Source organism: Ceratosolen solmsi, unplaced genomic scaffold, assembly GCF_000503995.2.
Source record: "Ceratosolen solmsi marchali unplaced genomic scaffold, CerSol_1.0 scaffold56, whole genome shotgun sequence".
NCBI lineage: Eukaryota > Metazoa > Arthropoda > Insecta > Hymenoptera > Agaonidae > Ceratosolen > Ceratosolen solmsi.
In genome coordinates, this window is record NW_011948425.1 from 3,728,722 (window position 1) to 3,750,893 (window position 22,172).

Below are 22,172 nucleotides of genomic sequence, written 5' to 3' on the forward strand. Positions count from 1 at the left end.
CACCCCCCACCCCCGCAAACTCAATGCCCGTATAAAAAAGAAAAAAAAAAAGAAAACAAATTCCCCAAAGTATAAACGACAGCGATTTAGGGTTCATTGGGCAGGGTTAAATAAATCGCTGTAACGAGCTTACGGCGCGCTCAAAGTGCCCTTGCATTACCGGCGACGGTGCCACGGCAGAGCTTAACAAATCGTCGGTGATCAGGCGCGTGGAGGAGGAGGGGGGGGGGAGGAGGACAGTGTTTAGCGATGCCCGTCTTTTCCGTCTTATCTTTCTTGCGGGCTATCAAGAATTCAATTCCATTGCATGAGTGGACTTTTTTCTTTACGCCGCTCGTTGTGTGTAAAGACAGCAAAGTTTTTCTTTCTACGTCGGCCGAGGGTCGACGAACTCGCGTCTCGATCTTTTCTATTCATCGTCGTTCACAGTTTTACCGCCGTCTGCACTACGTAAGGTGGAAAATGGTGCAGGACGACTCGTTTCGATTTTCAGTCGAGCGAGAATTTCGATAAGCCGCAGCAGCCTCGTCGCGTCCCGTCTTCTTTGATATTAAAATATTCGTCGGTCGTCGAGTACGCCCCTTTGGCCTATCAGCGACGCGACTTAGCCGAGACTTTTCCGCTGCTTCGCAAATTTTCTGTCTAATAATCAATAAGCTCCGCTCTTTCCACCGCTAAGACGAAACTCTCGGCATTTTACTAAATCGCGCCCCAATTATTCGCAGCCAAAACTTCACGCGCTCTCGACATATCATCAAAAGAGAATGTGATTATTCTCGATTATCATTTCTACGTTTACCACTCGAATACCAATGGCGTAACGTTGATGAACGATAGGGCACGAGCGATAGGCCTCCGTTTGATAAAGTCCTTACGGGTAATATCCAGGGGGGGGGGAAGTAAAAGGAGAAGGAAAGCTTGCAAACGAGCGCAATCAAAACCCTTTTCAATGGCAATTGAGGCTAACGCTAAAGTGCTTAAAGCCGAATATTGCGAGCGTGAAATCAAAGCGAAGCAATGTTCGAATAAAATTAAGTGTGTTAAGTGCAAGTTTTTGATTGATTAGAGCCATTTACTAACTGACAATAATATCCTCTTACAGTTTCTTTTTTTCCTCGCACTTCATAAAAAAATTGAATATTTAATCGCTTATCTATCAATCGGTTTTTTTTTTTTTTTTTTTTTTTTTTTTTTTTTTTTTTATCGCCGCTGGAATCATTTACATAGCAGCATCCTCTGACATTTGTCACCAACTTTGCTTAATATTCACCAGTAAATACGAGTTCGAAGGAACTGTTTTTTCTTTTTCTTTTTCTTTTTACACGTCTTTGCCAAATTCCACTTATCTTACGCCACATCATTATTTAACGATATTCAATATTCGTTCCATCAATCCTCTTACACTTATGGCATTGATGAATTACGTAACAAAAGCGAATTGATTATAAATGTCATTGAACTAACAAAATGAAAAGGGACAACTCTATCGAGCATCTTTAGATTACTCTTTACATGAAAAACTATTTCAAGCTCGTCGTTTCGACAGCAATTTTTGTCTATTTCCATACAAAAGCAAAATAACAAATTCACATATTACCACTAGCTGCAGCAGAAATATTATCGATACATATTTCTCAAGCGTATCTTTTATAATTATTTTATAAATGATACAATATTTTTATAAAAGTCTATCGTTATTTTTGTATAATATGCATATGTAATATTCCGCCAATAACTTGATACTCGACATGTATACTGAAAATAATTTATCACGAGGCTGATTTCGCATTATCTATAAATACTTGAGAATTCGTATAAAACTCATGTAATACGTATCGATCCGCAGCTTTCGTTTCATTCTTCCAATTTCAAAGAATTTAACCTCTCATATCGATAACTAATAAGGAATAGTTAGTTTTTTTTTTTTTTTTTTTTTTTTTTAAATTGAAATTATGATGAAAAAACAATGAATAATTAATTCTGTTAACGTAAGAGCAACTGCCGAAATGTATAAATTCGTGTCCTTTTTAACAATCGCAATTTTAATAATAGTAAAAATGTACATTGAAATAGTATTGAATCTACTTTCGTTCAAAATATCCTTAAACTATCTACACTTGAGCGTTCAAAGACATTTTTTTTCAACTACGCCAATAATTCAATGTAAAAATTTAAAATGAATTTTTAGTATGATTTTTACTTTGATATGAGGTATGATATTTTTTTTTCTAAATTTTCTTCTTGATTATTCAGAAATAAATATCTTCTTGATATGTTCGTTTGTAGAATAAATATTTTCCAACGAATGACTGCAAAAATACTTAATAATTTTAAATTCTCTCAAATTTTAATCATTCGGCCAATTTAGATAACGTATTTATCGATTAATTCCAATTCCTTAAAATATTATTCAAACTATAATTATTTTACGGTATTGAAAAGTTCGAAATAATGTAATTAAAATTCAATGGCTAATTATCATGCATATTTTTTAACAACAATATTACATTTAAATATAGCATGATAAATGTATAATTGTTGATTCCATATTTAGTTTTTTTTTTAATTTTTTTTTATAAAGACTAATAATAATAAATATTGATGAGGTTGTACGATTGGACATTAATTTGTCCATTTTTGTAAATTTTTTGTAAATTGAAAAATACCATCATAAAATATTTATCATTCTTAAAAGTAATAATAAGGAAAATAGTAGAAAAATTCACTCGATTATAATACAAATAACAGCCGTGTATATGTGTATGTTACTCCATGTAATTTATTATCATAATTAAAAAGTGATAAAAATGTAGTTATAAATTGGCACATTGTACTGTTAAATCAGTGAACGTATTAATATTCACGTATAACTATAATTACACATATATTGTAAAAACGCACTCACACAATTACAATATAATTAAAATTGTTAGTTTAAGTAAATAGGATGTCCTTGAGCAATATTAACATGAGACGATTAATTTTTCTTCCTTTACACTCTCAATTAACTCTGCCTCCTATCTTTGTTTCTTTGGTTTTCGTATATATCGTATGAACTTGGTTTATAAATCATTAATATTTAACAATCGCACACTATAAACTGAAATAATCCTACAAGTTTTATACTATTTCCAGGCTTTAATAGTATTTTGTAATTGAATGCCTAAACTATATGAATTGGTTTGTTACCTTGTGTTTTGATCCCATTCTTAACAAAAATCAAATGTCATATCTAAATTATTATTCTATTTTGTTGTAAATCTCAAAATTTCTTATCTTCTTGATAAGTTATATAACATTTATAAATTATATTTCATTAAATAATAAAAAAATTAATATGGCATTTCATACTTATATTAACTTAAATGGATGTTTCAAAATTTGTCTTTCCGGCTTGGTTGAATACGAGTGTCGAAATAAATAATCTAATATATTGACGAAAATTCATCGTATTATAATGTATTGTTTATTAAAAAAAAAAAAAAAAAAAAAAAAAAAAAAAAAAAAAAAAAAAAAAAAAAAACAATCAATGTAAAACATTCGCAATACAATTGGGATTTATTTTCGAATCAATTTATTCCGTTTTCTTATTGTAAACAAAACATTGGTTTCGAATGTATATTTGAAGGTTATATATATATATATATATATATATATATATATGTATATATATATATGTGTGTGTGCGTGCGTGTGTGTATATGCAGACATGTGTCGCAAGCCTACACATTTAGTTAAAAACTCGATAGTAGATAACAATTTTCCATATGATAAACTAAATATTACAGTTATTATACTGATGGGCAATTCGTGAGTAAAATTTTAATTATGACTTATTGCTCAAATAAATGTTTGCCATCTGATTAATAGTACTTATGTTGATTTAGTAAATTTGACAAACAAACATAATAGAATATGAATGTATAAAAATGTCATTTTCACGACCTTTATTCTGGAGATTTTCAATGTATTTTAAAATGAAAAACAAAGTAAATATTATTTTATTTTTAAAAAATACTAGAAGTATCGAAATGGTAATTTTACTTGAACAAAGATATACTGGTAATTTGGTTTGATTTTTTCAAAGAAATGCGTCTTAACATAATAAACCGATAATGTCTATGTTACTTCACTTATATAGTAATTAATCAAGTTAAGACTTAACATAAGTTTATGAAGCACTTTTTATTATAATTATAATAGAATGATTTAATATGTATAGAAAGTATGAAAGTGATGCACAACTTACTTGAATTAATTCCAAATATCATTTGTAAATTGTATATAAAATATTAAATAGATCATAGTTTATTTAATGATTAATTTATTATGCTTAATTCGTAAAATAACCATAATTCACATTTACGGGCAAAAAAAAAATCGACTAACTTATACTCGTTTAATAATACATTAAGTACATTTTCAGTTGGTAGGCTTATTCATATTACTCGTATACACAAAATTCACTATTTATTTTTATTTATTGTAAATTCATAAGAAAATAAAAAATTTGTTTTAAATTCATTGTAAACATAAATGATTTTTTTTAAAAACTTAAATATTATGTATTTAAACGATAATTTTATTGAAATAAAATGTTTTAACAATATCAATATAAAATTTTTAATAAAGAATTTTGCTAATGTGCAATGTAAAAATTGACAAACCAGAAAAATAATAACAGCTTCAACATACATTAAAGTTTATATGAATGTAAATAGAATTCGAGCTGTTCACCTTGATATATAGATTGTTAATGTGAAAAAAAAATGTTTTACTCATGCATTCATAATTATATGCACAGTTACAAACATCCATGCAATGAGGCCTTGTCTTGCTGAATATCTCATTTTCTATGGTAACTAAATTGGCAAACATTCTCAATCATTTTGCATAATTACAATTTTGGTTATTTATAATTTGAAGATTAATCAAATAAAATAAATTGATTATTAATATTAATATTTGTAAGTAAATTGTAATTGAATAAATTGAAAATACAAATTTACATTACCAAAATCTTTTTACCATTTATTATTTGTCATTTATATGGTATATAATTTATATATTTGTACCAATCACACGTTAACTGTTCTTTTATAAGTTAAACTATGTATAAGCTACCTAGGAACGGTATATTATTGATATTTCTTTGACTTTCATGTACTTTTTATACGAACCTAAATTATAAGTAAATTCAATGTTGGCAATAGACGTTATACTAATCGTATATTTTATATTTTTTACAGATGCGTGGTTTAACCCAGAAAGATTAAATCCAAAAGGTAAGCTAAAAATAATTCAGTTGTTATATTCTAGAAACGAGATAATAATTGTTTAAAATTAATCTGATTTTTCATTTATATATCTTATCAGGAATTTGATAGTAATTATTAAGTTAATTTACAGAAAATATATATAAGTAAATAATTTTACTTTTAAACTATACGCTATAATTTGTTTATATAAACCAATAATACTCTTTTATCAAATATATTAAATGTATTAAGTAATCGTTAAAGACTGATCGATTACGCCACATTTATTTTGTTTTTCAGTATCATTCATTTTACATAATATTGTTTATATATATATATATATATGTATATATATATATAGTTGAAGTTGAACAAAAATAATTCGAAGATTCGATTAAATTTCAATAATTTATTACTAATGTATGAATTTGGCTAAAATATTTTGTGTGATATATATTTAAAATTCCTTAGGCTTAGATTTATTAATTGATATTGAGATCGGATATGTTAGATAGTATTTTTAACTCTAATATATTTTAAATATATAAAATAGCAAAGATTTAGAATATTTAGGGAATTAATTATTGTTCTTAAAGCTGAAAATGGCACATATATACGTTTTCGAATTGGCTCATACCAGTGTTCTATCGTCCAAGGTTATATTTATTTTACCTGCTTTACTTTCTCTTTTGAAAATGTAATTCCACTAACACAACTTATAGTTTAAAAAATTTCATTACCTAATTGAAAACTGTGATCGGCAAATATTGTGATTAATAATGGGAAAGCGCGGGAATTTTCGTATTTAAAATGTATTAATTATAATTAAATAAATATTTATGATATGATATACATATATATCTATTTTTAGATGACGAATTGAATTTTAAAAACTGATCACTCAAGCATGAAATATTTCTATTTGAAAAACTAAATAAGATAAAGAAGTATAATTGACTTAATTATGTGCAATTGAGTACTATTTTTAGATATCTTTTTCAATTTATTATTGTAAATTGAAACTATCTCTGTACAATTATAGTAAAATAAATTTACAATGTGTCATCGTCTGCGACAGTTTTACTTTATACATTTTACTTTATTGCGAACAAAGTCAATAGTTAAATATGGTCGTTAAATTTAGCGATTAACTATCCAATGACCATGCGTATTTTCGACAATTCGAACAGCAAATTTCGACATATTTTCTTAACGATTAATTTCTCTTTTTAACGTATTCACATTATTCTCCACGTGTTCAACGTACATACACGAATTACTGGATATACCAATTCGCGTGCTCCCTCTTCCTCATAATAATTTGAGCTCCTCATTATCGTCTTCCGAGTGTACATCTATTGCGTCTTCTTTTTCCCTTCCTCTCTATGTATTTCACATTTTGTTTTCCATCTCTTTTTCATTCTGCGCTTCCCCCTAAATTCTTTATCCCGATTTATCCAATCAGCTCCTTAACCCATCTTTCTTTTTCTAATCGTATACGGCAATGTAGTAAACAGTAGCTCGAGTGAGTGATCCAAATAAATCTTGTGGAATTAGGTAAAGAATCCGTCGGCGTTGAGTATCAAACCTTCAAAAACTCCCCGTGAACTCTGTCTCTCTCTCTCTCTCTCTCTCTCTCTTTCTCTCTTCTTCTGTCTCTGGTTCCAACTATTCTTTCTCTCTCTGTCTCTCTTTCTCTCTCTTTCTGTCTCTGGTTCCACCTATTCTCTCTCTCTCTCTCTCTCTCTCCTTTCGCTCTCTTTCAAGCTTATTCTCACTCCATCTTCTTTCATCTAAGTTGTAGACGAGCCTGCTGCTGTTCGTTTAGTTTCAGAATTCAGTGTCTCGCCATTGGTCTACTAGAGTGAAACTCCAGCAATTGCGTAGCCGCGTTTTACATTGCTCGAAAATTTCTTCTCAGTTGTTTTATTTTTCATAGTTGGATTTATTTCGTGCGCGCGTGTACAGAACTGTTATATACGTTTCTCTTATCCCTTCCTCGATCCGGCGATCGATTTACCAGTGAGCAAAATGTGTAAGATACGCGTGAACGCTTTTTTATTTTATTGATTTTTTCTTTTCTTTTAATATATGTGCAATTATTAATTATGGCTTACCAAGATGAAAAAAGTTTTTCCACAGCCTGATATATCTACTTCTTGCAACATTGAATGAAACTTAATACCTCTTATGTAAAAAGCCTGTTTCTCATACTCAAGTAAGCTACGAGGAAAGAGAGAAATAAGATTTAGGAAAAAGCTGGAGAATGAAAGCTGTTGAAAAATATTGTCAGAGCTTTTTGAGTGAAATATCTAAAAATCTTACAAATAGCATCGATGAGTTAAAAGTATCACCAAGCGTAATAAAATACATAGTGTTGGTTAACGAATGATGACGACACAAGTGTGGGCTAAGATAATCATACGCTTTTCCACGATATTTTAAAGGGGGAAAAGCTAGGAAATATTCGACATTGATAATTTTGGTCGAAGTGCCAAATATAATAATATTGTCATTGGATTTGGGCGCACGAGAAGGCCGAGAAAAATAAATATCAAGTGGCTCGACACGTGCTTCATAACCTCGGTGAAAGAAATAAAAAAAGATAAAAAGAGAGAAAAAAGTGACGCAAGGGAGCACTCAAAGAGCCGACGAGGAGACTTTGGGTCGGGAAATTTTTAAGCTCTCGAAACTTCTCCTTTCCCGTTCGCAAGCCCGTAGTCTGTGCTCGCCGCCGTTGCCCTCCCGGTCATCGCCGTCGCTTCCAATCCTAAATATAACGTCCAGCCAGGTTCGTCCGCTGGTACTTTGCCAGGGGTTCTCTGGTGTGCTTCGATTCGGCTTTACTGGGGCATTGCCGCGCATTCGAGAGGTTGACTCCTCCGTCCCGACCCTTTGCCTCTTCAACCGCAGCCCGCAGCCCTTTTCCGTCCTCGTCGTCGTCGTCGTCGTCGTCGCCTCGGTCAGGCGGGACGACGATAGCTGTGCGCTTCTCGACTACTCTTATCTTGTCTCTTTGTTCGTCTCTCCGATGGGGCTTACGTCATTCCTCGTACATTCCTGGCTGGTTGCTCGATTTTTAATAAGCTCCGGGCACCGACAGACTCGCCATCGTTGCGATCCGAACCACCGACACTGGATTATTTATTTACGTTTTTATCGTTTGTGCTACTTTTTCGAGGGATAGCGAATCACTCGTGTGTGTAATTTAGCTCGCGAGTGCAAGGAAAGAAGAATGATCGATAATGCAAGCTTCAGGCACTACTTTCTAACTCTATTTATTTCTTGTTTCTCTTTGTTACAAAAATTTCTTACGTAGAAAGGGCTTTTTCCCTTTTGTTTACTTTTTTCTTTTTTAAGAACTTAGTAAATATTGAAGTTGATAATTGAATTACAATTTTGGAGTTGATGATATATATATATATATATATATATATATATATATATGATGATATATTATATTAAATTATACAAACTTTTGCATAAAATTTTAATTATTCTAATACGGTGTTGTAAACGACTTGATAAGCTATTGTTGTCGATGAAATTTTTATGAACTATTAAAGAGCAAATGATGTAAAATTTAAGAATAATACTTCTTCATTTAAGATTATTTTGTTTTTATACTTTCTAGTATATCGTTGCGTCATACAATTATGCATTTTATTTATTATAGAAATTTAATTATGCACAGAATAGGTGCGTATATCTTTCAAACTCCCATTCATACGAGTGTTCTCGTAACACTTTTCAAATCATTATTAAATAAGAGAAATCAGGATTGAATAAGAAACCGAATGACGTTTATCTTATGTCTCACCTTTGCTATATCAATCGGTTTCTGCCCTCTACCTGGAAATATTTCTTTTTCTTAAAAATTAAGAAATTTAAAATCAATTATCAATTATTGCAACGAACCATTAACTACAATTTGTGAATGTAAGAGTTTGATTTTGTAGAGAGACTAATTTCAAATTTGTCAAGACTTTTCTCAATAAATCGCTATCGTTAACTTCGAGCTCTTAGATACTCGTCCCATTTCTTGTTTTGCTATTAATTGCTTTTAATAATAATCATTCAACCCTTGCTCCCTGGTTTCGTTTTCAGTTAAATGTGTGTTATGTGTTGCGTGTCGCAGTTGATTTGAGGCAGGGGTGGGGTAGGAGGTGGAAGCCGGCTCTTGCCGATCATCGTAAAAACTCTGGCTTTTGTTCGTCATCGTCATCGTCGTAGTCATCACCGTCGCGGTGGTGGCAACCACACGGGCTAAATTCTACACACAACTTAGCCGGATATAAATGCCCGTGCTCGCATTTACAAGCACGAATAATTTATAAATATAAGAGCGTGTGAGGCACCGAGGGTGTTTTGAAATTATGTTCGTGGCGGTAGTGCGGCTGCACTAGACTTTGTTACTGCTGACATCGACGGGGAGTTTGTCGATAAAAATGGTTATGAGGAAGCAAGAACGTGAGTAGTATAGACTTTTGTCTCTCTCTCTCGCGAGTAATTTACGCTCATTTTGCTTGGTTAAGTCGTACGATAGAGGGAGCTGAATAATCTGGTGGCTAGGGTAATCCCCAACCCACCCCCGCAAATACTAGAATCGTTTTACTGTCGTATTATTAATTTTTCGGACAATTGCATTGCAACACAAAGAATGTTAATATTATGTTTGATAAATGAGTGAAATTTATAACGGATTATCGCCAAAATTTTAAAGGTAAAATTCTTTTAACAATGTTTCAAACAGCCTTTAAAGCAGAATCTTACTCGAATCGATTAAATAGACAAAACATGTGTATTTGCTTGATCCTAACTTTTCCAAATTCATCGAGTATTTGAATAAAAATGATTTCGATGATATATATATAATAATCTTATTTCTTTCTTTCATTTAATAATTTTGGAATTTTTATTGCTTATGAGAAACATCTATCTTTGTGAGTGTTACATCCGATTTGTTTTCCCTGTAAATATACAAAAAATGTTTTCACGATCAAATTATATAATTTTATTAGAATACCGTTTAAGTATGAACTAGTGCTCTCTTATATACTTAAATACTTCGTTAATGAACACAATGACGTAAATATATGCAACATTTTTACTATCTTAATCACGACATTACAATTGATTCGTACATTTTTATCGACATATTAAAATGTTAACATATTGTATTAAATTTTGTTTGGTATTGATAATAACACATTTTCTATTTTGACATAACTGTCCGTACACATAATAATAGATGATACACATAAAATAATAAATTTAAATAAAACCAATTACAGTTATCAATAATTATTATTTTATTATTTCTATAAGTAGCACGCAACCGTAATAAATGTAGTTTTGCCAGTTACAAGTGTCAAATGTTATCTTACTTCTTGTCGTATATGCATTGAAAGCGAATAATAATTGGCATTTATATTTTGTAAATAATAAATATAATACGTACCTAATAAATATTTAATAAGTAATATTTCATTAATAAGTATTGCGGTGATATCGTGTATTAATATTGCACTCACATTTTTTTATAATTATATAATTGTCTAATAGAAAGTAGTAAAATAATCGATTGAATGTAATATATACCGTAACATATTACAATATTCCGTATAACAAAGAAACTTTATTGTGTTATTAATGAATTTTGTAATGTATTTTGCAGAATCAAATTGTATTTATTTTTTATTACGTAATTTCGTAATTATGTAGAATTCATGTAAGTCTCCTCTTTACTTAAATACTTTTCAAATAATTAAATAATGCATTAAAAAAGAAAATACATTTTCAAGATACTCTTATTCCAAAGAATTTAATGATTATTTTACATTTTTATGTCTAGATTCAATCGATATTATATATATATATATATATATATATATATATATATATATATATATATATATATTATTAGCCTATTTGAGAAAATGTTTGTTAAAATGTAACCACCAAGCAATAATAGTTGAGTAATCGTTTAATATGTCACTTAAAGATAAATACGCATTAGTTAGTTGGTGTGTGTGCGCGCGCGCGCGTACGTACTAAGACTTATATAACCCTCATTAGGGCTTATTTAATTTTACTAAATTTGAAATAAGCCCCTTTTTAAATATGCATGTAAAAATAATCTAAAATACAGATCCAACTAATGTTGACGTTCAATTTTACTAATAAACTGTCTTGTTAATTTCAAGAATTCATCAAATATTAATCTCCCATAAAATGCGCGTTATTACTCTAATATCTGAATTAACGTGATAACTCCGATTTACAATAAATTAATATAATATAAATTCCGATCATGTTATTCGGCATTGTGTATAATTAATTTTTTGCGGCATTTGGTATTTTATATCACAAACTCGGCACAAAGAAAAGCACAGTTTTCGATCCTAGGCTTGTTCCCCATGCGCGTGCGCATCGGGAAAAGCTGTATTGCGTTCCTCTATATCGTTTCCTTTGTCAGCAAAGCCACATTCATAACACGCAATATCTACGGGGTATAGGTCGGTAGGTAGCGCATAAGGGATGATTCACGCGTACATTTTCATTTATTACGTCGTTGTTGTCGTAAAGTGGCCTGAAACGATCGAATGTTAATAAGATATAAAATTCTCTCGAGCGTCCCGAATCATTACGATACAAAACCCTATATATCTTCTAAATAATAACAGGAATCATTTATTTATGGTAAAAATGATATGATAAAAATTAAATTATTATGACAAAATGTTATAATTGATAGAACTTAAAGTTTCAACGAATCAATAATAAAAATTTATTTATCGAGTGTTGGCTTTGTAGTTAAAATGACGAATAGCTTAAGTAAACGCTAATAAATTAATTCTCCTAATACGTCGCATTTAAAAGTTCCGCTCTCTTTTCTGATGATTGCATAATACAATTAAAAGAGTTTTCGTGTTGTCTCCAAGGTAATATCTTTACCGATTCATTCGCGAGACAGAACAAAGTAATTGTACGTAAGGACACGTGGATGCGCAGCCGAAGTATCGGTCGCTAGCGCGTGTCTTGACATCGGTGCTATGATTTCGTAGCTCGTGCACTCCTGTCCTTTACGATGATCGAATTGACAGTGCTGGCATGTCATCGCGACCCTGAATTCGATCAATCGCATTCTATTCGCATTTTCAGTCCGACGTTTCAGATAACACGCGCACGTATCGCCCGCGCCCGCGCCCAACGTACTTAAGGAATCGATATTTAAAAACGATCTTTTTTATGGCTAAAATTATGCAAAAATATAAACGTAACTTAGTGTAGAAATTCTAAACACGTAGTGATTAGATAATTCAAGTATGATAAATGCATTGTTAAAGCTCGTTGTAAAATGCCTCGTCGACTGCACCATATTAAGAAGGAATTTTTTTCTTTTCATAAGGACAAAGTTGAAGTATTTGTTATAAGAATTAATCTATTATCATTTTTAATTAAGTTTCTATTGGCTGCATCCAACTTGGGCAAATCAATTATTCATACTTATTGATGAAAATGATGACTCGTGTTTGATTATAATAGATATTCAATGTTTGAAGCACATTTGAAGACATCGAAATATCGATAGTTGAAGATTAAAAAAAGAAGAAAAAGCAACAACAATAAAATCACTACTTTATATTAAAGTGAAATCACATAACAATATTGGCACAAACTCAAACTTTTCACAACATTGTGTATAGTATTAAGATTGTATCACTACACAATTGACTAAAATCTTAATTTTATTTTACATGTGCTTTTATAATGTATTGAAGTGTAGAATTTTCCTACAATAAAAGCTTGAAATAAAATATTATTCCTACGCTTATATAAAATTTATTGTTAAACTTTACTTTTCCAAAGCAGAGACGTCATAGTATACCATAACAAAGCAGACTTTTGAATTTAAATTAGAATTGTTGATGTCAATAACATTTTTCATATTGATTTTCGTATTATATAGCACTGAGCATAGCATCCATCTCATTGGTAATACAATTTTCCACTTTAATATACGTTTGCGTAACAAGAACCTTGATGATCCAAATTTAAAGCTATAAATTGATTTTTTTGATGGTAGAACACAGTCTGATTATTTCGGTAATCTTCGACAAAGCTTTGTGTGTGTGTGTGTGTGTGTGTGTGCGCGCGTGTGTGTGTGGATTATGTAAGATGACCTTGAGGCCAAGCTTTTGTTCGCTTTTTGGCTCAAAAACTATTCTTAACTCTCTCGCCTCCTTGTTGTAATTTTGAATTCTGAAATATGCCTTGGCGTCACGTGACTCGAACAATAAAACAAGAAATAAAAAAACATCTGCCATTCGAATTATGTCAACTCAAAACGTTCATATTCTTCAGATTATAAAACTAATAAAAAAAGTTTAAGAACACGTTAGTAATATTTTTTTCATACTGTGATTACCGTAACCTAAATTTTTGAAGTTTTTAATGAAATATTTTTTTAATATTTTTTTTTGTCACTTAATATCGAAGGGCAGAAATAATTATCTGACAGACATAAACGAATACTTAAACTAATATTGTTTATCAAAGAATCATTCAGCGATCGCTTGTTATATTACGTGCAAATGTGCATTGATTCTCGCGAAGAAATAATTACGGAGCGATTACGAGTCGGACAATTGCATAGGCCTTGACCAATTCTAATAATAGTCTCTCCGATTTAGACATTGTTGTGCATGATCTAAGGCGTATTTATCACTCTCTGGACACATTGCAGTATTGCCGGAAGTAGTAGATTCAATCATGCAAAGTGCGGCAGCTGGCATATCTGGCAATCATAATTCTGTTCAAGGTGTACATATTCGGATTTTATGTTATCATAAAATCCGATATTATAGATCCATTATTTTGAATTCCTATTTAATATTTATCTTCCTTTAGCATTACTTTGTTAAATAAAAACTTAATACATGTCATGTAAATAATGAGTCTATGATAAATTATGCATGTTGTATTTGCATAGTAATTAACATGAACTAAGATTGGGTGATCAGTTGCTAAACTGTTCTACTAGCCAAATTTTAATAATTGCACATAGAATATTGCTGCAACTAATAAATTAATAATCAAAATTTATGAGTTATAGATTTTTATTTCAAACAGTCTGTCAAAAATTAAACAAACATTAACATTCATCGTTGGCGCGATTAATTGACGTTAATTGACTTCAATTCTCTATGTATGAAAGCAATGAATTATAAATATATTAATTAACAATACTGTATCCCCATAGTAAAGTATTTAATTATCAGTTAAATAAAAGAAGAAGAAGAAAAAAGCAAGTCATTGAGTAGATAAGATTGTATAAATCCTGTTATTGCAATGACATTACGTAAATTATGTCAAAAGTTTGTTAAAAAATTGCTCTAATAGATTAAAAATTCGTTTTAATTGCCGTCTAAAATATCATTATAATAATTCTATTGTTAAACTAACTCAACTTCAAAAATAGGCTAATAAAACAATGATTTTTGGAATATTTTTATAATAATTTTAGCTCTTTCCGTCATTTCGTCACACATCTACCGACAATTGTAAAATGATTCTAAAGTTAAAAATTCAAGAAAGTTTATTTCATTATAGTTATATTATTCGATTAGATAAAAATTTTACGCTTAAAATTTTTTATGATTCTTCGTCGATTAGATACTAATAAAAAGATTATGTACTAAGAAAATGATTAAAAGGGTGAGCAGAGTGCTACCTTTCATTTACTAATTATTTAAAGAATATTTTTATACAAAAAATTTAAACTTTTATGATATTTCACATAATTATTATGATGACGTTATAATTGTCAAACCGCACCCAACGGCTATTTAATATAATATCTTGCATTGTTACTACCGATTCCCATTAAAATATTCGGTGGGTTATACAATTTTCGTAAAATAATATATATAGATCAATAGAAAAAGTCTTATGATACTTGAAATTAAAAATAACCATTCTCACTTGCATGTATTTTATTCAATCACTTAGAATTTTTAATCTTATAATGATAAAACAAAGGGCCTTGGTAATTAATTATTATAAAATAACACCTGTTTATTGTATTGAATTAGTTATATGAAACTTGAATATAATTGTAATTGAATAGATATATAAATTATATTTTTGATAATTCAAATTTAAAATTATACATTTATTGTATTGTACATATAATTTTCATTTCCATTAACAGTTTTATTTATTGTAGTAGCGTTCATTATTCTTATTCACAAAAAAATTATAAATATACATATCCGATATTTCTTACTCTTCGATGAATTTAATTATATATTATGAAAATGTTGAACACGTCGATCGGACAGTTGTTACGAACGAGTTGTGCTTATCTGGGACCAATACCAGACGAGTGCACTTGACCAGATGAACTGTTATTCTGTATATTATTAGAGAACGTTGATATAACAATGCCAAATAAACTTTAAATTCTTATTGTATATAAAGAAAAGTTAAAAGTCAATAATGCGAGTGTGTCGAGAATAGAGGGAATAAAATACAATTTCTTACAATTTATAACTCAAGGTCAAAAACGATTCTTATAACTAGATTTTTTTCACTACAACGCGAAGAACAATTAATACACCTTTGCAAGGGAAGATATATACAGTTATACGCTATATATATATATATATATATATATATATATATATGGCACGGTTATAGTGCAAAAAGCATAGATTATAGTAACAATAGATTTAGTTAAAAGCTTAAGTACTGCTATTTATTTGTTGGAAACCTATTTCTCTACAATTATTTCAAATATGCTAAGGTTATATATAAATTTATAATATATAAAGATTAAAACTATATGTCATCAATTTTTTAAGATGATTTTAAAAATACGTAGTATTGTTTTAAGTAAAACGTGTAGTCTTGATTATTCATTGATAATACTCGCCAAATTTCACACAGCATTTGCATTATTTTTAGTAGTAAGTAGATCTTACTAAATACGTACATATACAATGGAAATTTAATGTGAATAATATCAGTCTATTTTTGTAGACATCTGTAACCTCTAATTAGTTTCAATGTAATAGCTTCGTGGAATATTCACGGTCATTGTTCCAACATATTTCAAATATGTCTCATTAATTTTTTTAGTCATCACGTCGAGTAACGTCTATTTTCTTTTTTTGTTATTTATAGTTTTTAAAACCATGTAATAATTATACTTTATTATAACTTTTATTATATTAGTTTTTTCTTTAATTATCTTATTTATTGAAAACTGTCAATTAAGAATTGTGTTACAAGTATTTATTTTTATCTATGCTTTGATTATTCTGCATATTATATGTAATTTATAATAATCAAATACATTTTATCATAATTTAATATTTAATTTTTTGGGTTTAATCATTTAAGTAATGTTCGAAATTTGTATGAGACAATAGTAATTATTCCATGGAAAAGTATATTATTCCGTATGGCAATGGCCATAATTTTAGTTATTTTTCTTACATTTATGTAGTGCTGAATCGAAGAGCTCTAATGCAAAGATTTATTAATATTTCAATTAAAAAAAAAAAAGTTACGTTACAGTTATTTAAGTTATAAAGTAATATAATAAATTAACATGCATTCGAGAATGTAGATAAAGTTGCTTAACTTGGTAGAATACATAAGGAAAATATGAAATGATCGAAGATAATCGTGAGTTTTATTTTTATCCCAGTGATTTATATTTATATAGCAATATATATCTCTCCCTTTCTTTTACTGTACGCAAGTGTGTGTGTGTGTGCGTGCGTGTGTGTGCGCGCGCGCGCGTTTATTTGTTTATTTGCGTGCGTATGTGTGTACGTTATTTTTAAATGATATATTTTATATGATAACGTATATTAATCGGCGCATACGAGATGCTAATGGAAATAACGACATAACATCCCGAATAACTTTATATTTTAATAAAAATTAGAAGAACAATTAACCTCTGCAGGTCAAGAATATATATTAATCACGCGGAAATTAAATTAAATGAGCAACATATAAAATATTACTGGAGCAAGTGAATAAAGTAGTTCGTAGCCTTTAGCGAAACATTCGGACGGTATAATAAACTTTAGGTTTCCATTTCGGTAATTCAATGATAATTGTAGTGCAAAGGCTACTGATATTAAACACCTTATTTTTATATGAAATGCATGATTAGATTAATATTTACTTAGTGAACGGCTTTGACCAAAGTAAAATTATTAATCCGAAAATATGATGATAATTCATCATTCATTTTATAGATCAAATTAATATTATAAATTTCATATTTATTATAGGCTATTTCATTCGTGAAAGCTCTTGATAATCTTAAAAATGTCCGCTGACATATAATTTCTCTATTTTCAACAATTAATGAACAATAACGATAAATCTCAAACGCTTTTATATTTTTTTCCCATCGGTCGAAATTACGCGTCGATGATAAGCGCACTGCTCTGCATAAAATAACCAGGCATTCCGAGTAAGCGCGTAGCCCGTGGAAAAACCCTGATCATCAAAGTACGCCAAAGTCGATTATAAAAATCCAGTTGTAAAGTGTCCGTACAACACGCTGTTGTGCAGTTCTTAATTGGCGTGTGGAGAAAGCTCCGGGTTGTAGGAGAAACGCTCGATGTCGCCGCCTACAATCGACGACGATAATGCAAAGCGAATACTGAGTGTGCGTGTGTGCACGCAGTAATTGCGCATCCGATATCCGATGGTCGGGCGAATGAACCGGTAGCACGCGACTTTACCGATCGACGCGGTGGTCTGGCTGCCGGGTCACGTGACCGGCTTGGCGCCAATCTGCCAGGGAGCAGACGGACACGACTTGGATAATGACACCGTTCGACGTGAGCCCCCTGGCGAAAAGTTCCTCCTTAGTTCTCGACTCGAGCTACGCTGAGTAATTTTCAAGGGCCCCGAACACCTTCCTAGCTCAAATTATACTTGGAAGTACGTAAATATTTTGTCGGCTCTTCCGTACTGACCAATACTCGCTCGTCTCCAGCCAAGTATTTTCAAAAATGTTATAAGAAGAACAACATTATTAGTTACATTATTTATAGTATTTACTTATTATTACGTATGTCAAAAGGCAGTTTGTTCATTAATTTTTTTTTTTTTTTTTTTTATTGTAAAGTCGAGTAAATTCATTTTAAGAAGATCATACTTCAGTCGTTATAAGTAAGTTTCAACTTTTAATACATACACATGCGAATGTTTTATCAATTATTTGAAGAAAATAATGAAAATTTTCGAATATTTATAACGTAAACGCTCTAGTTTTTTATTTTCAATTAAAAATTAATCAAAAATTTAATTAAAAAAAAAAAATTTTTTTTTTGCTTGTTTGTGTGCGCGCGTTTGTACGCACCTATATACAGATGTGTATATTAAAAACATCCAATTTCAAGAAAATAAAGAGAGTTTAAGTATCGTAGAATTGATATTGTGAAATATAAATTTTTTAACATAATAGAGCAAACTATTTTGTCAAAATTCAATACTTCATCAACAAAGTAAAATTAAAATTATTCTTCCTACACATGGTTATAAAATATGTATAATAAAAAGGATTTTAAGTGTATCGTTAAAAACAAAAGTTATTAGTTTACAATAGCGCTATTTTGTTTTCATTTTCATTTTTAATTTTTATATTTATTTACTTCCATTTATTATTTTTATTTATTTATTTTTTTTTTATTTTTTTTTTTTTTTACTTTTTTTCTTTATTAAATTGTTTGTTTATATAAATTTTCTCAGTGATATATGATTGTTTTAATTGTACGGTATTTGCTTTGTTAATGTTGTCCAAATTTATTAAAGCAGTTACGATCTTTTTAAAATGCCTCTGCACGCTTAATTAATTTATTCATTCTTACTAGAGTATTTATGATGCTATAAAAATAAATAAATGATTTTTTATCGCATTTAGTTCTATTAAAATAGGAATTCACCTATTATTGTTGGAAAATTTTTCGTTTCCACAAATTTAAATATAGTCAGATATTTTCCAAATAGTGAAAGAATTAAATGATCAAGATTTATTTACAAAAAAATTATAGCATCCACAGGTGAGTAATGCAAACGATTGTTTTCATGAAATGGAGAATAATATATATTTATAATTGGTTATTAATTTGGAAATGTCAGGTTCATAACAATCGTTATAATTTCATATATCAACATAGCAATAGTATTTATTAAAATTAAAAAATGTATCTACATTGTATTAAATAACAAGTGTTTCAAAATATTCGAATGTCACTCATCCGAGCGTGAAACTTTTATAATATTAAGCATTGCAAAAGATACCTTGCAGAAATATTTCCAAAGTTTTCATGGCCCAAGTCATTATGACATAGTTATTCTACCCTTTTTGCCGTCCTTACGTTATTTTATTGTGGTATTGACGAGGGAATGTGAGGCCCCCGTTGCCCTTGAAACTGCTCTTTAACTTCAAGAATAAATAATAACTTTTTATTGAGCAGAAAGAAGCGTGACGAAGCAGTTGTCGTGAGATTTGTGTTTGCGAATATAACAACAAATTACCTACCACTGTTTAGTTGTGTAATTATACAGACGAATGGCTTCTACTCCATCTCCGATTCTCTCGATATTTATCGAAGAAAGTAGAATCACACGCGCTAATTAAATTCAAATTCTACCTACATGTGCCTTGCCCCCAACTATTTATTGCTAAGTGCTGCCACCTACATTCAATCGTCCGAGTCTCTTGCCGCTCTACGTTCGATCGTAGTTGTTCTCATCCTTTCTTACGTCTCTTTGTGCTTTTTCAATCCAAGTACATGTAGCGCCACGTGCAATGCTTCGCTTTTTTTTTTCTTTTTCCAATGCATTGGCAACTATGTCTGATTTATATACCGCAATCAAATAATAACGATGCAAGCCTTTTTTCTTTTTTTTTTTTTCACACGGAAAATCTATCGACATAGCATAATTAAGAGCAAAGACTGAAATCCATAAGCAAACTCCCATCTTCTGGCTTTGTTCCGTGCATACGCATACATTGAGCGAACAATCTGTGCATCGCGTTTTTTATGTTCAATTTCCTTGGCCTTGCTCTTCGAGCTTAATCATTCCTATTCCCCTCGTCTCGGCCTCAGTCGTTTATTTCAAGCTCGCTTTGTCCCTCCAACTCCATCTTCATTGTGTGCCTACGCCGCAAAGTGAAAAACAGAAACAAAGAGTAAAAATCGAAGCGGCGCAGCTTAATAGACATTAGAGCGACAGTTTCGAACTTTAGTGCAGTGCTTATTGATTTCACCCACCGAATCATACTTGCAATGAGAAAGTAGCATAGTCGTATCATTCATCATTCGGTTACTTCGCCAATAAAACTAACACACGCACAAGCGAACCTCGAATTTTGACATTCTTCACATCCCCTTCTCTCGCTTCATCCACCAAAGTTCCCTAAAAAAGTTCGGACTTTGGATCTTTTTGCCTATTATTCGGTGCTCCTTTAGTTCGACTATTTTCACATCTGGCACAGATTGTTTGTCCTCTCAAGTTCCCCGATCGCTTTACCTCCTCGCCTCCCTCGCGCCCTTATCGTATTTTTGCCAGATTTTTCCATTTCGCTCTCTATCCCCGTCTAACCACCACCACCACCATTCCCACCCCACCCCCATCTCACCCCCTTCCCCCCGTCCACCCGATCCCAACCAATTCTCCGTCTCAACATCTCTCAAAGGCTTCCTTTATTCCTCGTTCTTGCTTGCTGTTGCACCGCCGCGGCATGGCTCCGGTCCCCTCCACTCACTCGCGCGTCGCTTTCTTCTCTCTTTCGCGCGGCCGCAGTTCACACGACCGTGGCACCACCAAGTTAGTTGGTCTCCCGCTTTCACAGGTACGGCGTGGACGTTCGGGCGAATTCGTGTAGTACCCTCCGTACCCAAAGAATCGAAAGAAACTGAGCGAAGGGGAGTCGAGACTGTCGGAGTGTTTGCGCGCGATTCCGTTCGTCGACGAATTAGCCAGGGGGACGTTTGGGGCTGGGAGGAGGAGGAGACTCGAGTGCGGAGACGATGGTACGCAAAGCTAATGCCGCGGAGGCGGCTAAGGATCTCTCGGAACGTGGACCTGGTGAGTCGAAGGGACCGTTACTCCGACAACATATGGTTGCCGCGCGAGCGGGGGTGTCGTGGAGGCGAGGATCGCTATTAAAGCAGCGCGATTGTATTTCCGCTCAGGCACTCGTTTGCGTCCCGTGCTTGATCCTCCCCACTGCTTTTGCGCGCGAAAGTTTTCTCTCTCTCTCTCTCTCTCTCTCTCTCTCTCTGTATCTGTATCTGTATCTGTGATCGAGGGACTCGTAGCCTGTCAAGCCCGTACCACCGCTACGTACCACGTGCTCGTGCACCCTATGCCTAGGCTGCCACGGGGCTTCCTTTCATCGTTCTCTAACTAAACTGCCTTGTCCCCGCCCCACCTCCACCCTATCCTTCTCGTTGTCCCCTCGAGTGCAACATGAAGTCGGCTTCGAGTCGCTCTTTGCCCTCGCCTTCGTCTATCTTTACAATGCAGCTGTGGCTGGCGCTTCTGTTAACGTGCTGACGTACGCTTTAGCGACGATTGAATTGTGGCCGAGGGTCATCTCGTGAATTTTATCGAGCTTGTCGGTACTTAAAAATTATAAGGAGCAAAAGTGGCTCCTTCGCAAGCGATACAAGCGCGCGGTTCAGAGTCGCTCGACTGCTCCAGTAGCTGCGTCGAGCTTATATAGCCAGTTGATAAAAAGTGCTTGAACGAAAAGGAAACATTTGATGGGATGTGAAATGAATAAAGAGCGCTGCAAAGTGCGAGTCACACGCGAACTTTGGGTCGCCTCGATCACCACGATCATTGACGTACACACACATAATC

General features: G+C 31.8%; 1 protein-coding gene across 2 annotated transcripts in view; it reads left to right on the forward strand.

The window, feature by feature from the left end:
• Rtnl1 (reticulon) overlaps nucleotides 1-22,172 on the forward strand; it is a 55,652-nt gene that overhangs the window by 22,275 nt on the left and 11,205 nt on the right. Inside the window, exon 2 of one of the 2 annotated variants that reach the window (XM_011500345.1) lies at nucleotides 5,250-5,285. The exons of the other annotated variant lie outside the window; for it this stretch is intronic. Within the exon in view, the coding sequence (XP_011498647.1) occupies nucleotides 5,250-5,285 (36 nt within the window). The remainder of the gene's footprint in view (nucleotides 1-5,249; nucleotides 5,286-22,172) is intronic. 2 annotated transcript variants of the gene reach the window in all.